Here is a 17395-nt window from a genome sequence, read left to right on the forward strand (position 1 = left end):
TTCCTGCGAAGTTTAAAAATAAATTATGCAAGCCATAGGGTTGATATGCAGGCTGAGGGCAGAGACAGCCGCTAATTGGTAGAGATGGCATAGTGTTGGGGTCTTGTGGGTAGATAAAAAATATATTCAGAAGTAGAATGGAATCTTTCCCAGGCAAGTTTCTAGTGAAGAGCATATTTAATAAGCTTTGTAAGTATCACTTCTTGGTAATCTCTAACGAGTTTATCTTGCAAAGATTAACATTAGATGCAATCAAGATGTCTGATCATTCTGTTGGAGGCAAAAAAAGAGAAAATTAGATGCATTCTTCAGTACCGCTACGAACAAGCTGAGCGGTTGGAGCTTTGGTTGTTATAGCCGCGAATAGCAGCAGCTATACCGAGATGAGAAACAGCTGGCGAATCTCTTTGTGCTGATCCAAGACGGCAAAACTATTCTTGAACCATGTAGAGCAAAACATTTAAAATCTATCCGCGCACAAAAATCTTCTTCTTCTTGTTGAGCGCGATAACCACTTACGCGATTTTGGATGAATTTATCAAAGTTGGACACACCAAGTCCTTCTCCACCGTATCTTTCCAACGCAGAGGAGGCTTTGCGCTTTCTCTACTGCTACTAGCTGGTTGCAATACCACTACCACTCGAGTAATTTCAGAGTCAACAAACATCGTAGCTTCGATTCGTATCAAACTCCGAAGAAATGTCGAGGCGGAAATATTGACAGGTTGGCAAGAAAAGGGTTGAAAGGGGTGCACGATTTTTAATTTTTTTGAGCAAGTTTTGTTTTCTTTAAATTGTAAGTAAAATTATGGTCGGGCTAGGAAAAAAAAAATATGTTTTATATTGGATTTTTTTAGCTTTTTTTTCGAAAAAAAAAAAAATAAAACCATTTGTTGATTAGAAATTTACAAAAATAAAGAATATATAAAAAAATCGAAATTAAAAAAGATTTTAAAATTTGTATTGAAAAACAAAAATTAAATTTTTTAGATTATTTTCCAATTAAAATTTTTAGATTTTTTTTTAATTTCGACCATTTTATATATTTTGTAGATTTTTTTTTGCTCAATTAAAATTTTTATATATATTTTTTTTTAATTGAAAAAAAAAAATAATTTTTAAATTTTTTTTTAAATTTCGACCATTTTATATAGTTTGTTTTATATTGGATGTTTTTAGTTTTTTTTTTTTCGAAAAAAATAGAACCATTTTTTGGTTAGAAATTTAAAAGTAATTATATATAATATATAAAAAGGTCGAAATGTAAAAAAAAATTGAAAATTTTAATTGATAAGAAAATGTTGATTTTAATTGCTTTAATGGGATGAAAAAAAAAATAAAATTTTCTTCCAATTAAAATTTTTAGATTTTTTTTTAATTTCGACCACTTTACATATAATATATATTTTTTAGATTTGTTTATGCGCTATTATAATAAAGTTCTTAATAAGTTTTTTTCAATAAATTTTTTTTTTTTTTTCAATTAAAATTTTTGGTTTTTTTTTTAAATTTCGACCATTTTATAAATTTTTTAGAGTTTTTTTGATTTTTATATATATATTTTTTTTCAATTAAAATTTTTTAATATTTTTTAAATTTCGACCATTTTATATATTTAAAAAAAAATTTTTTTCAATTAAAATTTTTAGTCTTTTTTTTAATTTGGACCTTTTTAAACTTTTTTTAATTATGTTTAATTGAAAGCGTGTCAGTTGGCCTTAAAGTAGCTCCTGCCACTTTTGTATTCTTCTCTTTATCGAATGCCACTCAGTTTCCACCTATCGACGAATTTGACATAGTTTTGAGATTAATAGAAAATATCCCAGATTTAAATAAAAAACTTTTTTACTCATCGAAATAGGTTTAAAACGGAAATGGTTGTACTTTGACCTCAAAGGAAAATATCTCATATTACATAACCTCAATTATGATGGCGCTAGATGCCGTGTGCGATACAAGGGTAATCTGTCGGAGCCATGCGAAGTTCGAAACGGAGTTCCGAAGGGATGTACTCTATCGCTCGTGTTATTCCTCTTAGTAATAGGAGACGTCTTCGAAGCAGCCTTAAGCTCTCTCCAAAACTGCGGTCTAAAATGGACGACACGCTCCAACACACAGATTATGCTGACAACATATGCCTCCTAGCACATCGCCTAACCGGGCTTAAAGAAATGGGTTCCGCGCTTCGTAGAGAAACTAGGTTGCTGGCCTTAAAATCAATTTTGACTAGTCTGGCTAATAACCCTATCGAAACAGTGCTACGAGCAATGGCATGGCTGTACGTTCCCGAATGGAAAAAACCAGAGGGACATTCAGGATGTTGTACCCTGTATGGCGAAACAACAACCTGAGTTCCAGTTTAAAGGTTAGACTCATCAAGTCAAAGTGCTGTCGGTACAGCTTTACAGTAGCTCTACCTGGAAAATCCCCACCACTATAACCAGTCACTTACAAGTTTTTGTCAACCGCTATCTAAATATTATATTCCGAGTTTTATGGCCAAAAATTATACCAAACAAGGAAATTACTCGAAAAAGTAAACATGGGCCGTTAGACCTTTGGATTAGAAGGCAGAAATGGAAGTAGATTGGTCACACTTCACGCAAAAAAGACGGTAACATAGCGAAGAAGGCTATGGAATGGAACTCACAGCGAGATGCAGACCGCCTTGTAGACCAAGAGAAACTTATAAAAGAACTGTGGATCGCGAGACGGCTCAACTCGGGTTAAGCTGAAAGGAAATGCAGGCCTTATCTAGTAATCGGTGGAGATGGCGCGTAGGGGTTTTTGGTGCCCTATATGCCGCTAGGGATTCAAGGAAACAATGATGATGATGACATGACCTCAATTATAGGACAACAAAATTTCTTTGCAATTTTAAGCCAAAATATCTCGAACATCTGATTTGCTCAGGCTATTTTGAGCTTTTGTTAAAAGGGAGTCTATAAAGAAACACATTCCCAATCTCAGTTGCAATAATATCCAAAGTGCCTTACGTGCACACCAAGAGGCCATGTTTCAAACTAGCCGAAGAGCCTGTAATTTATCAAGATTTCTCTCCGTTTAGAGATATCTCGCCTACTATCACTATCGCCACCATTATCTCTACCCGGTTAGTAACGAAACCAATTAGATGCGTTCCAGGACATCGACCTAGAAGGAGCTGAATCGACTCTATTCCTGTTGCAGCTTGTTAACTTTTTTAACTTCTACTAAGTGAAGCTTTTACAAAATATTGGTCAAAGGCCTCCGAAGACTTGGAGGGTCCACGCTAAATAACTAAAAATCAATGTACCTCTGCTCTAGGCTTATCAAACGAAGCCCTCTAATCGTTGGAAAGTAATTGAAATAGCTGCCCCTGCCAGCGAACTTTTGTATTCTGGCTATTGAATTGTGGATTCATGAATCTAAAATTTCCTCTATGGGACTTATACAATAATCTCGTTCTAACGGAAATTGTTCAGCTAAAAATCCTACTAAAATGAAGACATGTCTTCGCATCTCATTCCGTTGAAGTTTATTTAGATTTGTGGACGAATTGAACTGAAAAACCAAACTCCACCTGGGTGGTGCACCATTCACCATCACCAAATTTGTTGCTCATGCTGTATCTTGCCTCTCAATAAAATATATCTTTCCGCCTAACGAATAAGATTTTGAGTACTTCGCCTCGATCAACAGAGTGTTATCTCTAGTGGAAAGCTACAAATTTTTAACTCAAATTAATGCAATAATCTTAAAAAAGCCAATCCTCAGGCCGCAACTTAAAATGCTAATTTTTTCTGTCTTAAAATGCTAGTATTTTTCTCTCATTCACGTCTTCTCCTACCCACCACTTCTAGTTGTACTCGACTCCAATCAGTTTGCAGCCACCTTTTGAGAAACTCTTAAGAATAAAATTAATTATAATAAATATTTACAAAAGTCATCTTTTTTGCACTTTCACTTAAACTCTACAGCAGCCCCTTGAATCTTCTTTATGGTACTTTGACTGGTATAAATAATCGTGGATCGCCTATTTTCGGACTCAGACGTACTATCACTTGATCATCGCCATCACCCACTTCTAGGAAAGAGTTCCAATCGGCCAGAAAGTAGAAACCATTCTTACGTTTTGGCGGCTTTGGTTCTTCCTTATTCGTATCAGCGCCACCAAAAGAGTCTTCCAGATCAGCAAGTGAACCATTGCGCGACTCCTCCGTAGTCGTCGTGCTGCTGCTACTGCTAGTTGTAGTGTCTTCTGGCGCGCTGTTGGTGTCACTTGAAGCGCTTGCCGCAGTCTGAGTATCTACTGGATCTGGTGAAATATCCGAATCGTCGGTGTTTGTATCTATGCTCGCCGTTGAGCTTTCACTTGTCGCCAGTACAACTGGAGTTACACTTTGTCGACGACTTTTTATAGTATCATCCGCCATTGTTTGCTGTTTCTTCAACGTTTCCAGATACTTAGCGTCTGCTTGACGCAGCAAAGCTGAATTGACGGTGAGGTTTAGACTTTGCAGTTCTTGCAAGTTGCCGATCAAGCGCTGCAGTTCTAGTAGATCTTTCGTTATATCTACCGATTCGTCCGCAGCTGCAGTTTGTTGGCTCGCTTCAGTTTCCGAATTTGGTGCTGTTGGATCGCTTTGTGGCGTACTTACGGTTACATCCGGCGAAGCCAATTGATAATTCATCTCGCTGAACTCACCCATCAGATCGTCCATACTGCCTGGGTCCATGTCGGCATAAACATCCGTATCACTACGCCTTTGGAAACCCAGTGGCTGTTCTGTGGATACACCTATTTTATTGGCTGCACGTTTGATGGCCGCCTCAATAATTTTTGTTGCACTGAAAATAGGCAGATCCAAAGCACTTGAAGTGGTGGGCTTGGGTTCTCTTGGTGTGAGCGATTTTGGCGTGGTTAGTGAAAAGAACGCTTCTTTTTCGCTAGATTCTTCCACAATATCCTCGGCAATTGTTACATCCTGCTTAATTGTCGGGAACGTAGTGCTTGTGGATTTATGTTCGGCATCGTTTTGGAGTAACCCTGAATTACTCATTAGATCGTTAAATTCTCTATCTGATTTTGGATGTGCTGCCATTACTATATGCACTGATTTCGATGTGGATGTTTCCAGCTGGTTCTCTAGTTGTCCGTTGGGGGTTGGTTTAATTAGTTTGGATTCAATTTGTTGCGATAACTCTGTGGGCAAGGTGACGCCTAATTTTTCTAGTTGCTGCGCATTGCTCAAAAGCTTCTGTAGTTCCTCGAGATCGGCTTTTTGCTGCACATTACTACTCTTTTGCTTGGACACCTCATGCGGTTTGTGTGTTTCGATGAATCGTGGCGGTTCCTTTGTCGCCGTCTTATATATCATTGGTGGCTTCATATTCTTATACGAATTCCGCTCATCATCCTCAAGCTTCTTGAAGAACTCTTGGTAATGTTCGAAATCCTTGTCATATGTCGAGCTCGTTGGGTTCGCTGGTGCCGCCATGGCCAACTCACGCAACTCCTCGCTGGATGTGGGTTCTTCCACAGCATTACCTTTTTTCGCAACATGCGGCCTTGCCGTAGTAGCGGTGTTCTGTTGCTGAGAGTCTGTCTTAAGTATATTCTCGAATGGTTTGTACTCAAGTGCCTTATCTGCCTTTTCGGGGTAAATGATTTGTGCGCCATTAGAATTATGAACGGTGGGGGTGTGCACGGATGCGGAAGTTACCAGATTAGACAAGGAAGAAAAGTCACGTGTGTAACTACTAACAGTCGGTGTGGGCGCGACCGGTTCTAAAACACCCTGGACGCCATGTATCTTTACACGTTCCAGCTCCTGTACTTTGCTTAACAGCTTCTGTAGCTGTACAAAGTCACTTGGATCGACCTCTTGTAGACTGCTACCAGAGCCGGTATCGTTTGTAATGTCAATGATTTTCTGTGCAAAGTTCTGCGTGCGCTTGGCGGATGGTTTCGCAGCAGTGGCAGCTGTGGAGATTTCAATGCGTCCGAAGGCGCCTTGTTCTGCACTTGCCACCTGCTGATAGAGTTCCTGTAAATGTGCGAAATCATTTGAAAGCACACGGTTATCGTCGTACTTGGAGTTGGGCGCATTCACCTTTCGTGTGGTGAAACCTACAAACGGAATTGGCGTATCCGTTGTCGTTGCGCGTATACTATTTTCAATCTTGGCTGAGTTCAAACGTTCCAGCTGTTGCACGCGGCTGATGAGTTCCTGCAACTGATCGTTATCAGCATCCGATTTTTTGGGCTTCAGTCCACTAAGACTGTTAGTGATGCGATGTGCCAAATCGGTTGAACTTAGAGCGGGTGTTGGCGTGGTTGTTGTAGTCGTGCTTGTGGTGGTCGAAGTAGTAGTTGTTGGTGGGTGAGTGCTCGTCGTAGTCGTAGGTGCAGGTGTTGTTGTGGTAGTCGTAGACGTTGTGGTGCTGGTGCGTGCGCGGTCCAACTCCGCGAAGTATTTCTGCAATTGTGCCAATTCACGATAACTCGGTGCCGGTGTTCGTGGTGTTGTTGTAGTGGTTGTTGTTGTAGGAGCAACCGTTGTACTAGTGCGCGCCCGTGCCTGCTCAAAAAGACGCTGCAAGTCAGCATCATCCAAATCGCCCAATATTAAAGTGCGTTGCGTAGTCGTAGTTGTTGGCTTTGGTGTTGTAGTCGTCGCGAGCTTTCTGCCAGTTTGCTTAGCGCGCGCTTGCTCGTACAAACGCTCAAGCTCTCGATCGTCGGTAAGCAGTTTTTGCAAATTGAAAACGTCTGTGGGTGCCAGTGCACCACCTAATCCACCAACACCACCGAGGCCACCAAGCCCACCAAGCCCAGCCAAAAAACCACCTCCAGCCCGCACAGGCTGGGTCTGTGGTTTCTTCGTCGTACGCGCATTGGCCTGCTCCAACGTCTGCAGTTGGCGCAACACCTGTTGCAGTTGTGCAGCATCCGCTTGTGCCGAACTACGCGTAGCCGGTGTGGACTGTAGCGCGAGTTCGTTGAAACGATTCACTAAACTTGGCGTACGTGGCGCGGGCGTTGGCGCGGCGAATTGAAATGCTCCCGCACGTGCGGCATTGGCAGCCGTAGTCGTCGGTGGAATAGTTTTCTGCACATTACTAGGATTTGTGCGCAATTTTTCCAGCTCTTGCAGATTCTCGAGCAGCTTACTCAGTTGGTCAGTATTTGGCGCCTCTGTCTGGTGATTACCCAAACTGCCGAAATTAATATCAATATTCGGATCAATGCGTCTTCGCGGCTTCTTCGGTTCAATTAGCAGAGGCTCCCCGTTCGTTATCAAATTCGGAGTTGTGGGTGCTGGCGTAGTTGTCGTGGTAGTGGTGGTGGTGGTACTGGTTGTCGGTCGAATAGTTGTGGTGGGAGTCAATACTTTTGGATTGACATTTAAACGCTCAAGTTCTTGCAAATTCTGGAGTAACTTCTCTAGTTCACTGCTGGCTGCTTTATTCGAACCAGCTACTGTGCCGAGTCTTGGCAACTTAGCTGTCGATATCTCACTTCCACCAGCCGCAAGCTCAACGTGTCCCTTTAAATTATTGCCCTTCTTCAAGTCCTTCCGTTTTCGGCCACCCACTATGCCAAAACGTGTGAGATAACCCTCCACCTCCGGCTTAACGCGTATCTCTTCGCCAATATTTAGCGGCTTAAAGCTCGCATAGGCGTCAGGCCTGATCTTTGGGGAGAGACTATAGCCTTGCAATTCCTTAAGATTGGAAATGCTTAGAGTTTGTGGCACATAAGTGGATATTACTGGCTGCGGCGCACTTTCTGCCGCATAGTAATCATCGATCGTAAAACGATTGCGTGATTGTGTTTGTCCAACTATACCCAAACTTTCCAAAACATCCGCGACAGGGCGCACCGTTGTTATTTGGGGCATTGGCTTGCGCTGCTTGAGAAAATCTGCGTTCTTAGCGCTGTAATGACTGCTATAACGGTGCACTGGTTTCGAGGTTGGATTGCGCTCTACGTGCGTTTCGTAGGCCGCGCTATTAGTGACGGGTTGAAAACCGATCGGTGCGTGCTGGCTGGGTGAAGTCATCTTAAATATGACTGGCGCTGGTGGTGGTGGGTGATATGTGGTTGGGCTGGGTGCAAACGCCTTTTGTGTTTTCAATGAATAAAAAGGTTTGTAAGTGGTTGCTGCAAAATTGCCAATGGGCGCAGTTTCCGTTTTCACTGGCGCGCTTGGATCGGGCGTAAGAAACTTGATGGGTGGGTGTGATGTGTAGGCGCCAATAACTTTCGTGACAGGCGGACGTGTGTAGAGCTCCTAAATGTAAAGATAAAGTGATATATTACTAAGAGGTTTAGCAAAATAGAGGGCGGCACTGTCTTTACCTGTATGTTTTCCTCCGTATTATTGTCCGTATTGAAAGGTAACACCAACATTAGCGCACGCATGCTATCCGCGCGCCCCATATCGCCAGCTGCAATGCTTTTTTGATATTCTTCGCGCGTCACCTTCTCATAGAGTTCTTCGATTTCACCTCTGAAAAAAGGAAAATTAAAAAGTTTTCTAGTAATTTAGATACATGAAAATGGTCTATGAAAAGAAGGTACATCCCGAGGTGAGATGTCATCTGCGTTTTACGCTACTACGCTGCGATGTAAGGACCGGCAACGACTTACTCGATATTCGTTAGAGATTGTCTAAGATCACAACAATATCTTTGAGAGCACAAAGTTAATGTCGGCACATTGTTCCACAGTCCGGTGGTGTTCCTCTAAAATTCGTGCTCTCACAAGTTGAGTAACATTTTAGAAGGATGTAAGGACAGGTCTCAGCCGACTCTAACTAAAAGAGCAGCCCGCCTCGCCTAATCTTACTTACACTCACTCTCAACTTACCTTGTCAAGCGGGGCAAAGAGGGATCCTGTGCCAAAATTCTCTGCACTTCCTCGATGGTTTCCTCCAATTCGGGTGGCTTGAAAAGTGGCTGCTTCTCATTTCGGCTCAAATAGTTTCGTGAATCGGGAAATGGTTTATCGATAGTGGGAAACGTGCAGAAAGGTCGGATTTGTAGCAGAATCAAGCAGAATAGAAATATTTTTGGTCGATGGTACATTGTGGCTGGAAAAAGAGAAGAAAAAAAAAAGATTAGGGCATTTTTTTATTAAAAAAAGTAGCATTTTTTATATACCAGAGGAAAATTGGGAAGCAATTTGGGCCATATAATAACTGATAATAATTTTTTGTTTCTTTGGGTCAAAACCTCATTTAAAGAACTCTATTTAAATTTTGATAAAATGTTGCAGACTTCATTTTTATTTAAAGGATGGAAATTTGTGTAATTGAGGTAAGAGAGAGCACTGCGGTTAAGACTTGCCTGTATTAACAATATCTTTAAATATCAATATCAGGTTTTGGAGGCGGCGTAAAAGAGTAGGTCCCTCCATATGTGGAAAAGCACCAAGACGCGCACCACAAAGAGAATTAGGAGCTCGGCGAAATACCCAACAAAGGGCGTAAACGAGAATTAATATTATTATTACTATTATTATAAAAGGTTCTAATAATAAGAGGAGGGGAAGCCTTGGTTGGCTGGAAACGCATGGCATGAAAAAGCACTGAGCTTAAAGGTCTCTTTTGACAATTCTTCTTCCGATTTTTCTGAACTTTCGAACACTTAGTGCCGATGTATTTTGTGCACTAGAACTTTTCATAATTTTTAGAAGGTTAAGATGAATTTCAGCATAATTAAAAACATTTGGAAAACCCTTGAATACACTTCAAAAGTGTGCCTATGTGAAGGGTATTTCATTAAGAGCGGTCAAAATTTGAAATAAAGTAAGATAAACAGTTTTTGCTATCGCCACAGGAGCTTTCTTCTTTCCATGAGCATTCAACGGCATTCTGTGTGAATATAATTTCGGCCAAACGTCTGCCGCGGCTTCGATTTAAATACCACATCCTGGTAGCAGACAACTTTTGAATGAAATCTTTGCATCATGAAGATCGCGAGTTATGTTACCCTTTGGAGCTGTAATCATTTATGATTTGCAAGCATAGACCAGAGATTTTGCGTGCACTATGCAAAATAACCGAGCAACAGTATGTCGTACGTCTGTGTGTTGTTTATGCTGGAGCTGTTGTAAAAGCTGAGATATAGTACTATTTTAGTTAAAGGTGGAATAAATTGAAAAAAAGGAACAGAAGAAAATATTGTCGATTTTTAATAGATTCCTTACATAGTTTGCAGTTTTGACAAAAAAAAATGTCGCTTATAAAGACTTCACCAGAATCGGAAAAGCTCGCAACGCGTTTGCTCAGCCGGCACATACAAAGCTGCGTATTTTCAACTCAAATGTAAAATAAATCCTTTTGTATAGCTGTGATTCCTGACTTCTGACAGACTTGCTCGAAAATAAGCTGCACGTTTTTGTCAAGAAATGTTTAAGTTGTTTATTGTAGATTCTGTAGCATAGAAGAATCAACAACAGAGAGATTTGGGCAAATTGTAAGTAGTTACCCGTCCAGACTGAAATAAAGCACAGGAGGTGGAGGTGGATTGGACATACACTTCGAAAGGACCGCAAAGAAATATGCAGGCAAGCACTCGATTGGAACCCGCAAGGCAGTAGAAAAAAAAGGTGCACTTCGAAAAGAATTCTCGAAATAGAACTTAAAGCTGCAGGGAAAGCTTTCAAAGAAGTCAAAGATAAAGGTTTCAGTGTCCATGTTGACCAGAGCAACTACAACGAAGAAAACTCAATCCTCGATTCTCTTAACTCAATTCTGGATTTTCTTCGCTCTCATCGTTAGTCATCGTCCGCATCACTTCTGCAATATAAGAAAACTTCTAGATTGAATAAGGGCTCATGATACCGCTGATCCAAAATTCACTTCAAACAATTATTTCTTCGGAGTGAAGAGACTCATGATGAATCTACGAAGGACTTTTGTTGGTCCTCGCTCCAAATTTCATTTAAAATATCTAGGATGACAGATTACCAGATTTAGCCTGCTATGGTGAAAAACAAAAAATTGTGTGAGGAACTGTCGCTGCCACGCTCTGTACGCTCATTTCACACATACTCACACTCTTATCCAATCAGTCGTTGCTCAGGCAGCAACGAAGCAACATGGGTGAGGACTGTACAGATTTTTTTCGTATATCACCAACACAATCTCAGGTTTTTTTTTCTTAAATAAACCGCTGTCATGGCCCCGGTGACGTCAGCCAATCAGTTGATTCTTTCAAATTTGCTGACCACCGGCTAACGGTCTGGTTTGGCTACACCTTCTGAGTTCTTTTCGCCATGTAATTAATTCTTTTAATACTGTGTGATAGTGGGAATGTATCTTCCGGGACTAAGTTCAGATTTTGAGGATCAATTCCAAATTCAAGGTACACATTTTTTCTACTTAACTCAGCATAAAAATATGGAAAAAATATATTAGAACCAGAGTTTTGCATAGTGCACTAAGTAATGAATGCAATAAATGGATAGTTAAAACACTGAGTAACTGAAGTCTTAGTGATAATGAAATCCTTATTTTAACTACCACTAAAAATTTAGTGATAGTGCAATTTAGTGGTGGTGCAAAATGCCCAAGCGAAATTAATGCTTTTGAGAAAAGTTTGCGTACAAACTTTAATTGGAATGGGAAAACCTCTGCAATAGCATATTTCGCTTATTTAATACCTTCTAACACATAACTGTATCACATTATTAGTACAATTTTTGAACAATGTATTTTTTTCTTTAACCCATTTTCGGCAGCTGGTCGATTTTTCGACCACCAACTTCGGACTCCAATATCTCAGAAACTAAATGTAAATTTATTGATCAGTTTTCATAAGTTTTAAATTTGGAATTTAGTTAATTTCCAGAGCATAATTTTTTAAGAAAAAACGGTTCAGGGCAGATTTTTGTAAAAGAATGAAATTATCACTATTTTTACGTGTTTTTTGTGCAGATGAAAAAATAATGAAAAACAAAAAAACAAATAATTGTTGCTAATTTATTGTGAAGAGAAAAGATGAAATTAAGAGAATCAAAAAAGTAACATATCGATATTGCAATAATTTTTACTGTTTCATGGACGTAAACTTTAGTGGTCGAGAAATCGACCGCTGGCCAGGAACTGTCATGTAGGATAGAACAAAATCTGGCAATATTTTTTCTTATTGAAAGAGATGGAAGTGATTATCTTTGTGGTATAGGAAAGGTACTACCCCTGCAGGGAAAATCACTACTAGTGAACTAAAATTCAGCACTAGTACCTTACCTCCAAAATCGAACCTGTCCTATATTGGATGGTACGGAACTATTAGAAAATACCTACAAATCGAACTAGTTCTCATTCGTCTAATATCGAACTAGGGCGGAACTATCCTAAAAGGGATGCAGCGGTGGAATGTTGGCATTCCGCTAAGATTTTTAGTTTTAGAGTTTTTCGCTTGAGTAAATCGGATTTTGCCCGTCCCATATGGCGAAAACCCAGAGATTTTCAATACACAAGGACCGCAATAAATGTGGAAGCAATCAAATTGGAAGAAATTTGTTTTGAAATTGGTAAGCAATCAATCCTTTTTGTATACGTATATATAGTTGCACTATTTTGTAGGCTCAAAATCCCCCTATAATTTCTTTACATTGTTTTTTGATCACAAATATTACCACTTTCACAAATGAGTATGCAAATCAACACAATACTCCAATTAACATCACGCCAATCGAAATACGTAGGTTTATTGGAATATTGTACCTATCGGGGTACCATACTTTGCCACACATTGACCACTACTGGTCTGTTCGACCGGACATGTGAGTTCCAATTGTGAAGCAGGCTATGAGTCGTAATTGGTTTAAAAAAATTAAACAGCTTATCCATCTCGCTGACAACACGAATTTAAACACAGCAGACCGTTTTGTGAAAGTTCGTCCTATTATTGACGCTCTCAACAAAAAGTTTATGCTCTTTGGAGTCTTTAGCCATAATCTCTCTATAGACGAACAGATGATTCCATACTTTGGACGCCACTCCTGCAAAATGTTTATCAAGGGAAAGCCAATCCGGTTTGGGTTTAAAACATGCTGCTTGTGCTCTGAAAGTGGGTACTTATTTTCTAGTTCATTGTACGGGGGAGCAGCAACCCCTCACGATAAAACTATTGGTCTAGGCGCACAAACAGTCTTAGACTTGCTTGCCAACGTATCTGACCCTGAGTGCCACATCATTTTCTTTGATAATTTTTTTCTCTTCATACCATCTAATGTGCCCTCTGAACGAACGTCGATTTTTTGCAACTGGTACTATACGCGAAAATAGAATGGGCGATTCTCCTTTGAGAAATTTAAAAAAAGAAATACGAGGAACATTTGACCAACTACTTGATCATCAGCAAGAAATATTTACTGTTCGGTGGAATGATAATGCTGTAGTCAATGTTATAACTAATAACTCCACAGTCAATCCAATAATTAGCATTAAAAGATATTGTCGGAAGAAAAAACAATCTATCACTATCCCGCAGCCAAAAGCTATTCAAGAGTATAATCATGGCATGGGTGGTGTGGATCTCCATGATAATGCGGTGGCAAATTATAGAATAAAGTCACAACAGAATTATTGAATTAAGACAAGGACGAGGACGAGTATGAAAACGAACATGGAGATGAAGGTCCATCGAACCTTCCTCGGATCAATGAAAGGGTACACGCCGTCATGAGAAGCATTGAAAACAAATTTTGACGGTGTAAATTTTGCAAGAAACATACTATTTTTACTTGCAAAAAATGCAATATTCCTTTACATACTAAATGTTTTGATGATTATCATAAAAATTTGTAAGCTGACTTTTCTATCAATAAAACAACAAGAAAATATTTGTATTTGAAATAAAATGAAATAAATTGACTTCGTGTGCTAAATTTTTTTCATAAATGTTGCATTTTTTTTTTAATATATTTGACGGTTTTTGGCCAGTGGTCAATTTTTCGACCAGTCCATATCTAAAACACCGATGGTCAGAATTTTTTTTTTTTTAATTTTTCTTGATTATGGTCCTATAAGCACTGACTAAAAAGGAAATGGAAAAATTATGTCGAATTCTTGTAGCGGCCGGAGATAAGTTAATTCAATCATACTTCAGAAAATCTACGAAATTTCCTTGCAACTACTTTTTCGGCCATTCTTTTTTTCTCCATAAATTTTCAGTCACTTCAAATAAATAAAATTTCAATTTACGCGGCTTCACTGTACCACTCTTTGCTTATGCTCTCAATAAGAAATAATTTACTCACAACTCCTCACTTTACTCCAAACAACTACAGTCACGTTCACGTTGGTATTTCATAAGCACTCAAAAACTCAGCCCGCAATTCTTAATCACCTTTAACGACATTTAATTACAGTTTGCGCAAATCATAGTTTAGACGTATGCATATGTAAGTGTACGCCTTTATTTATGTATTTATGTTTTATGCTTGTAGGCAGAACCAACTATTGGACTTTATTCAACGTCATTTGGACTTGGTGTGAAGTTTTGTTTTTTAGTAATCAAGGCACAAATTCAATTTAGCCGCTTTAGCAGAGAGGCAAAGTATTATTTACAATAGTTTGAGATTTCAGTAAGCTTTTAAATTAATTGTTAGATAATTGCACTTTGAATTAAAGTTAATCGTTTTGCCAAAACAATTTCCATTAAAGCCCCAAGCGATAATATCTAAAGCCGCTTCTATGTTGCTGATAGCATTCGATGAAGCAGATATGAGGATTTATGTTAAGATTTACTTATAAGTTTGTGTTTAAGTAGTTGTTGTTCTAGTAACAAGCATTAATAAAGTTCGCTTAGCTCAGTGGAACTGTTAGCGCCAATTGTAATCCATACCCGCTAATCTATAGAGCTAATTGTGTATCCAAAGAGATAAACCAAACAGTGGGACCAGAAAAGTCATTCACATGGCAGCTAGTTCTACATAGCGAGAACTCGGGTTTTTCTCGCTGAATCTCACCCATCTTTGATTGCCACTGGGGCAACTTGATGGAGCACGGCTGCCCCAAATACTTCTTCTTAGGTCTGGCATTAAGCCTAACTCTGGTCCAGCAGTATATTTCTACTGCTTTTACCAAAGATGGCTCCATTCGAACTCAGCTTCCGTTAGATGTAATCAATGCATCGGATGGTGCCATCTCAAACTCAGCCTCTACGATTCTGCGTGGACCACAAAGTCTGTAGCCACATGTTGCTCTCAGCATCAGCCACCTCTAACCTCTATGGCTTCTACTTCTCACAATACGCCGGTGCCTCAACTAAGCACCCCAATCGGAACCTCTAAGGCTTTTCGTAGTTCACCTCGAAACCTTACAGCGGTCAAATGCTATTGTTGCAGTAGCAGGTGCCATTTTCAGAGATATTCTGTACCGTCAATTTCGTGTGTCAGACTAAAATACCTCGAAACCTGACAGCAGTCAAATGCAATTCTTGCAGAGGCTGGTGCCATCTTCGAAGATGTTCTGGCCTGCGCACCGCTAGAGATTGGAAAAGTGACTAAGTTACCCTCCTGCTGTAGAGCTCTGCACCCGCAATCACCATATTTAGCGCAGCCTTCCATCCGGTCACATCAATAAAATCGGCATACACAGCAGGCCCAATGCAGGAAACCGCACGTGTCTTTCACATCCTGAAAAGCGGGCCTCCTTTCGAAGAACTTTGAGCTCTTAATATTTAACTGCAACAGTTTCTCGAGGTGATTGCCGAGATAGCTGATTTCATGAAACCTTACGGAATATTGAGAGCTGCACTCCAAGATATGAAACTGTACTGTACAGTCACTGATTACCTGTACGGGCTACAAGGTGTATCGCAATGGTTCAGAGCGAGACATGAGTGGTGGTCTGGGCTCATCATACTTTGGAATATTGTCTTATCGAAGAAGACATCGTCGATAGGGACAATACCTTAGAATGTCAAAGTCTAGCTGTCCGGTCAGGCGATGTCGAGCCAGAAAGGATATCACTTTGAGATGGATGCGCTTATTAACAATGAAACTCGATTGCTAGTTGGTAATTTTAATGGGCAATAGGATCTTTGGCGTTCACACCGGCAAATGATTGTAAGGTACAACTTTTGCGAGTTTAGGTGGACGATTCGCCATTCAGCACCGTAAATGATGACGCCCACACCAAGATAGTGGGCAACTGAAGTATCTGGCCTAACCTAACAGCTGCTGGGGCTGGTATGATTAATAGCATAACTTGGCGACCTCCATGCCCTGAATAAGACCATTTGCCCATTATCGCCTCGATAGACAGACCTCTTCTAATTAATTGACAAAATAACCGCTTAAGCGATTTTGGCCAAGTTTAACCAAGCATTTCTTTGGACTAAGTAGGTCATCAAGTAGTAAAGTCATCTCTCGGCGAACAAAACTAACACTCTACAAGGCTCTCATCATGCCCGTTCTATCGTAATGCGCAGAAGCTTGGATGATGACAAAATCCGATGAAGCTTCCCTTGGAGTGTTTGGGAGAAAGATTCGACGGAAGATTTTTGAACCTTTGCACGTTAGGAAAGGTGACTACCGGCAATGGAACTATGAGCTCTATAAGTTTTACGGCGACATAGACATAACGCAGCGGTTAAAGATCCAGGGACTTCATTGGCTAACTCATGCTGTCCGAATGGATAAAAACGCTTCAGCTCTGAAAATATTCGATGCGGTACCAGCTGGTGGTAGAAGAGTAAGAGGAAGGCCTTCTCTGCGTTGCAAAAATCAGGTGGAGAAGGGCTTGGCTTCACTTGGAGTTTTCAACTGGCGCCGGTTAACACGAGAAAGAAACGACTGTGGCGCTTTGCTAAACTCGGCCAAATCACTCAAGCGGATATCGCGCCAGTCACGAAAAAGAAGAAGTACTCTTATTACCATAACATATCCAACGAAATTGAGTTTTGTTAAATTTTAGGTTTTATTAAACTGGTATTTATAACACCCTGTACTTAAGAGACTATTTTCTAAAACAAAATTGCGCCTCTTAAATGTCGAACAAAATGCATTTGATTACCCGAAATTATTTAATTTTTTTTTTCTGAGTACTAAATAAAACAAACCATAGATCACAGAAAAGATAAAATATTACATTTGGGACACAACAACAATAAAGGGTTAAACGAGAAATAAACAAAAAGTTTAAACTCATCGAGGTGTTGAAAAGCAAAGCTTTTTTGAATCCACACCCTAATTGCGGCCTTTTAAGAAAAATGCTTACAAACATATATATATGAAAGGAAATAGTTAATAGGTTTTACAATTAAAAGTAAACAACAACTATTGCACAGTTACATATTCATATATATACATAAGTACTTGTATGAAATGCAAAATAAATAAACAGCTGAAAAACACAATCGCGACACATGTAACTACTTTTCTGTGCAA

The 17395-nt window shown here is 39.7% G+C and overlaps 1 protein-coding gene across 1 annotated transcript in view; it reads right to left on the reverse strand.

Moving 5' to 3' along the window:
- Window positions 1-3971: 3971 nt before the first annotated feature.
- LOC129239458 (mucin-2) overlaps window positions 3972-17395 on the reverse strand; it is a 57059-nt gene continuing 43635 nt past the window's right edge. The window contains exons 2-4 of the mRNA XM_054874959.1: window positions 8858-9080; window positions 8348-8498; window positions 3972-8279 (exon numbers count right to left, since the gene is read on the reverse strand). Coding sequence (XP_054730934.1) covers window positions 3978-8279; window positions 8348-8498; window positions 8858-9075 — 4671 coding nt within the window. The 5' untranslated portion in view covers window positions 9076-9080 and the 3' untranslated portion in view covers window positions 3972-3977. The remainder of the gene's footprint in view (window positions 8280-8347; window positions 8499-8857; window positions 9081-17395) is intronic.

This window comes from Anastrepha obliqua, chromosome 2 (assembly GCF_027943255.1).
Source record: "Anastrepha obliqua isolate idAnaObli1 chromosome 2, idAnaObli1_1.0, whole genome shotgun sequence".
Lineage (NCBI taxonomy): Eukaryota > Metazoa > Arthropoda > Insecta > Diptera > Tephritidae > Anastrepha > Anastrepha obliqua.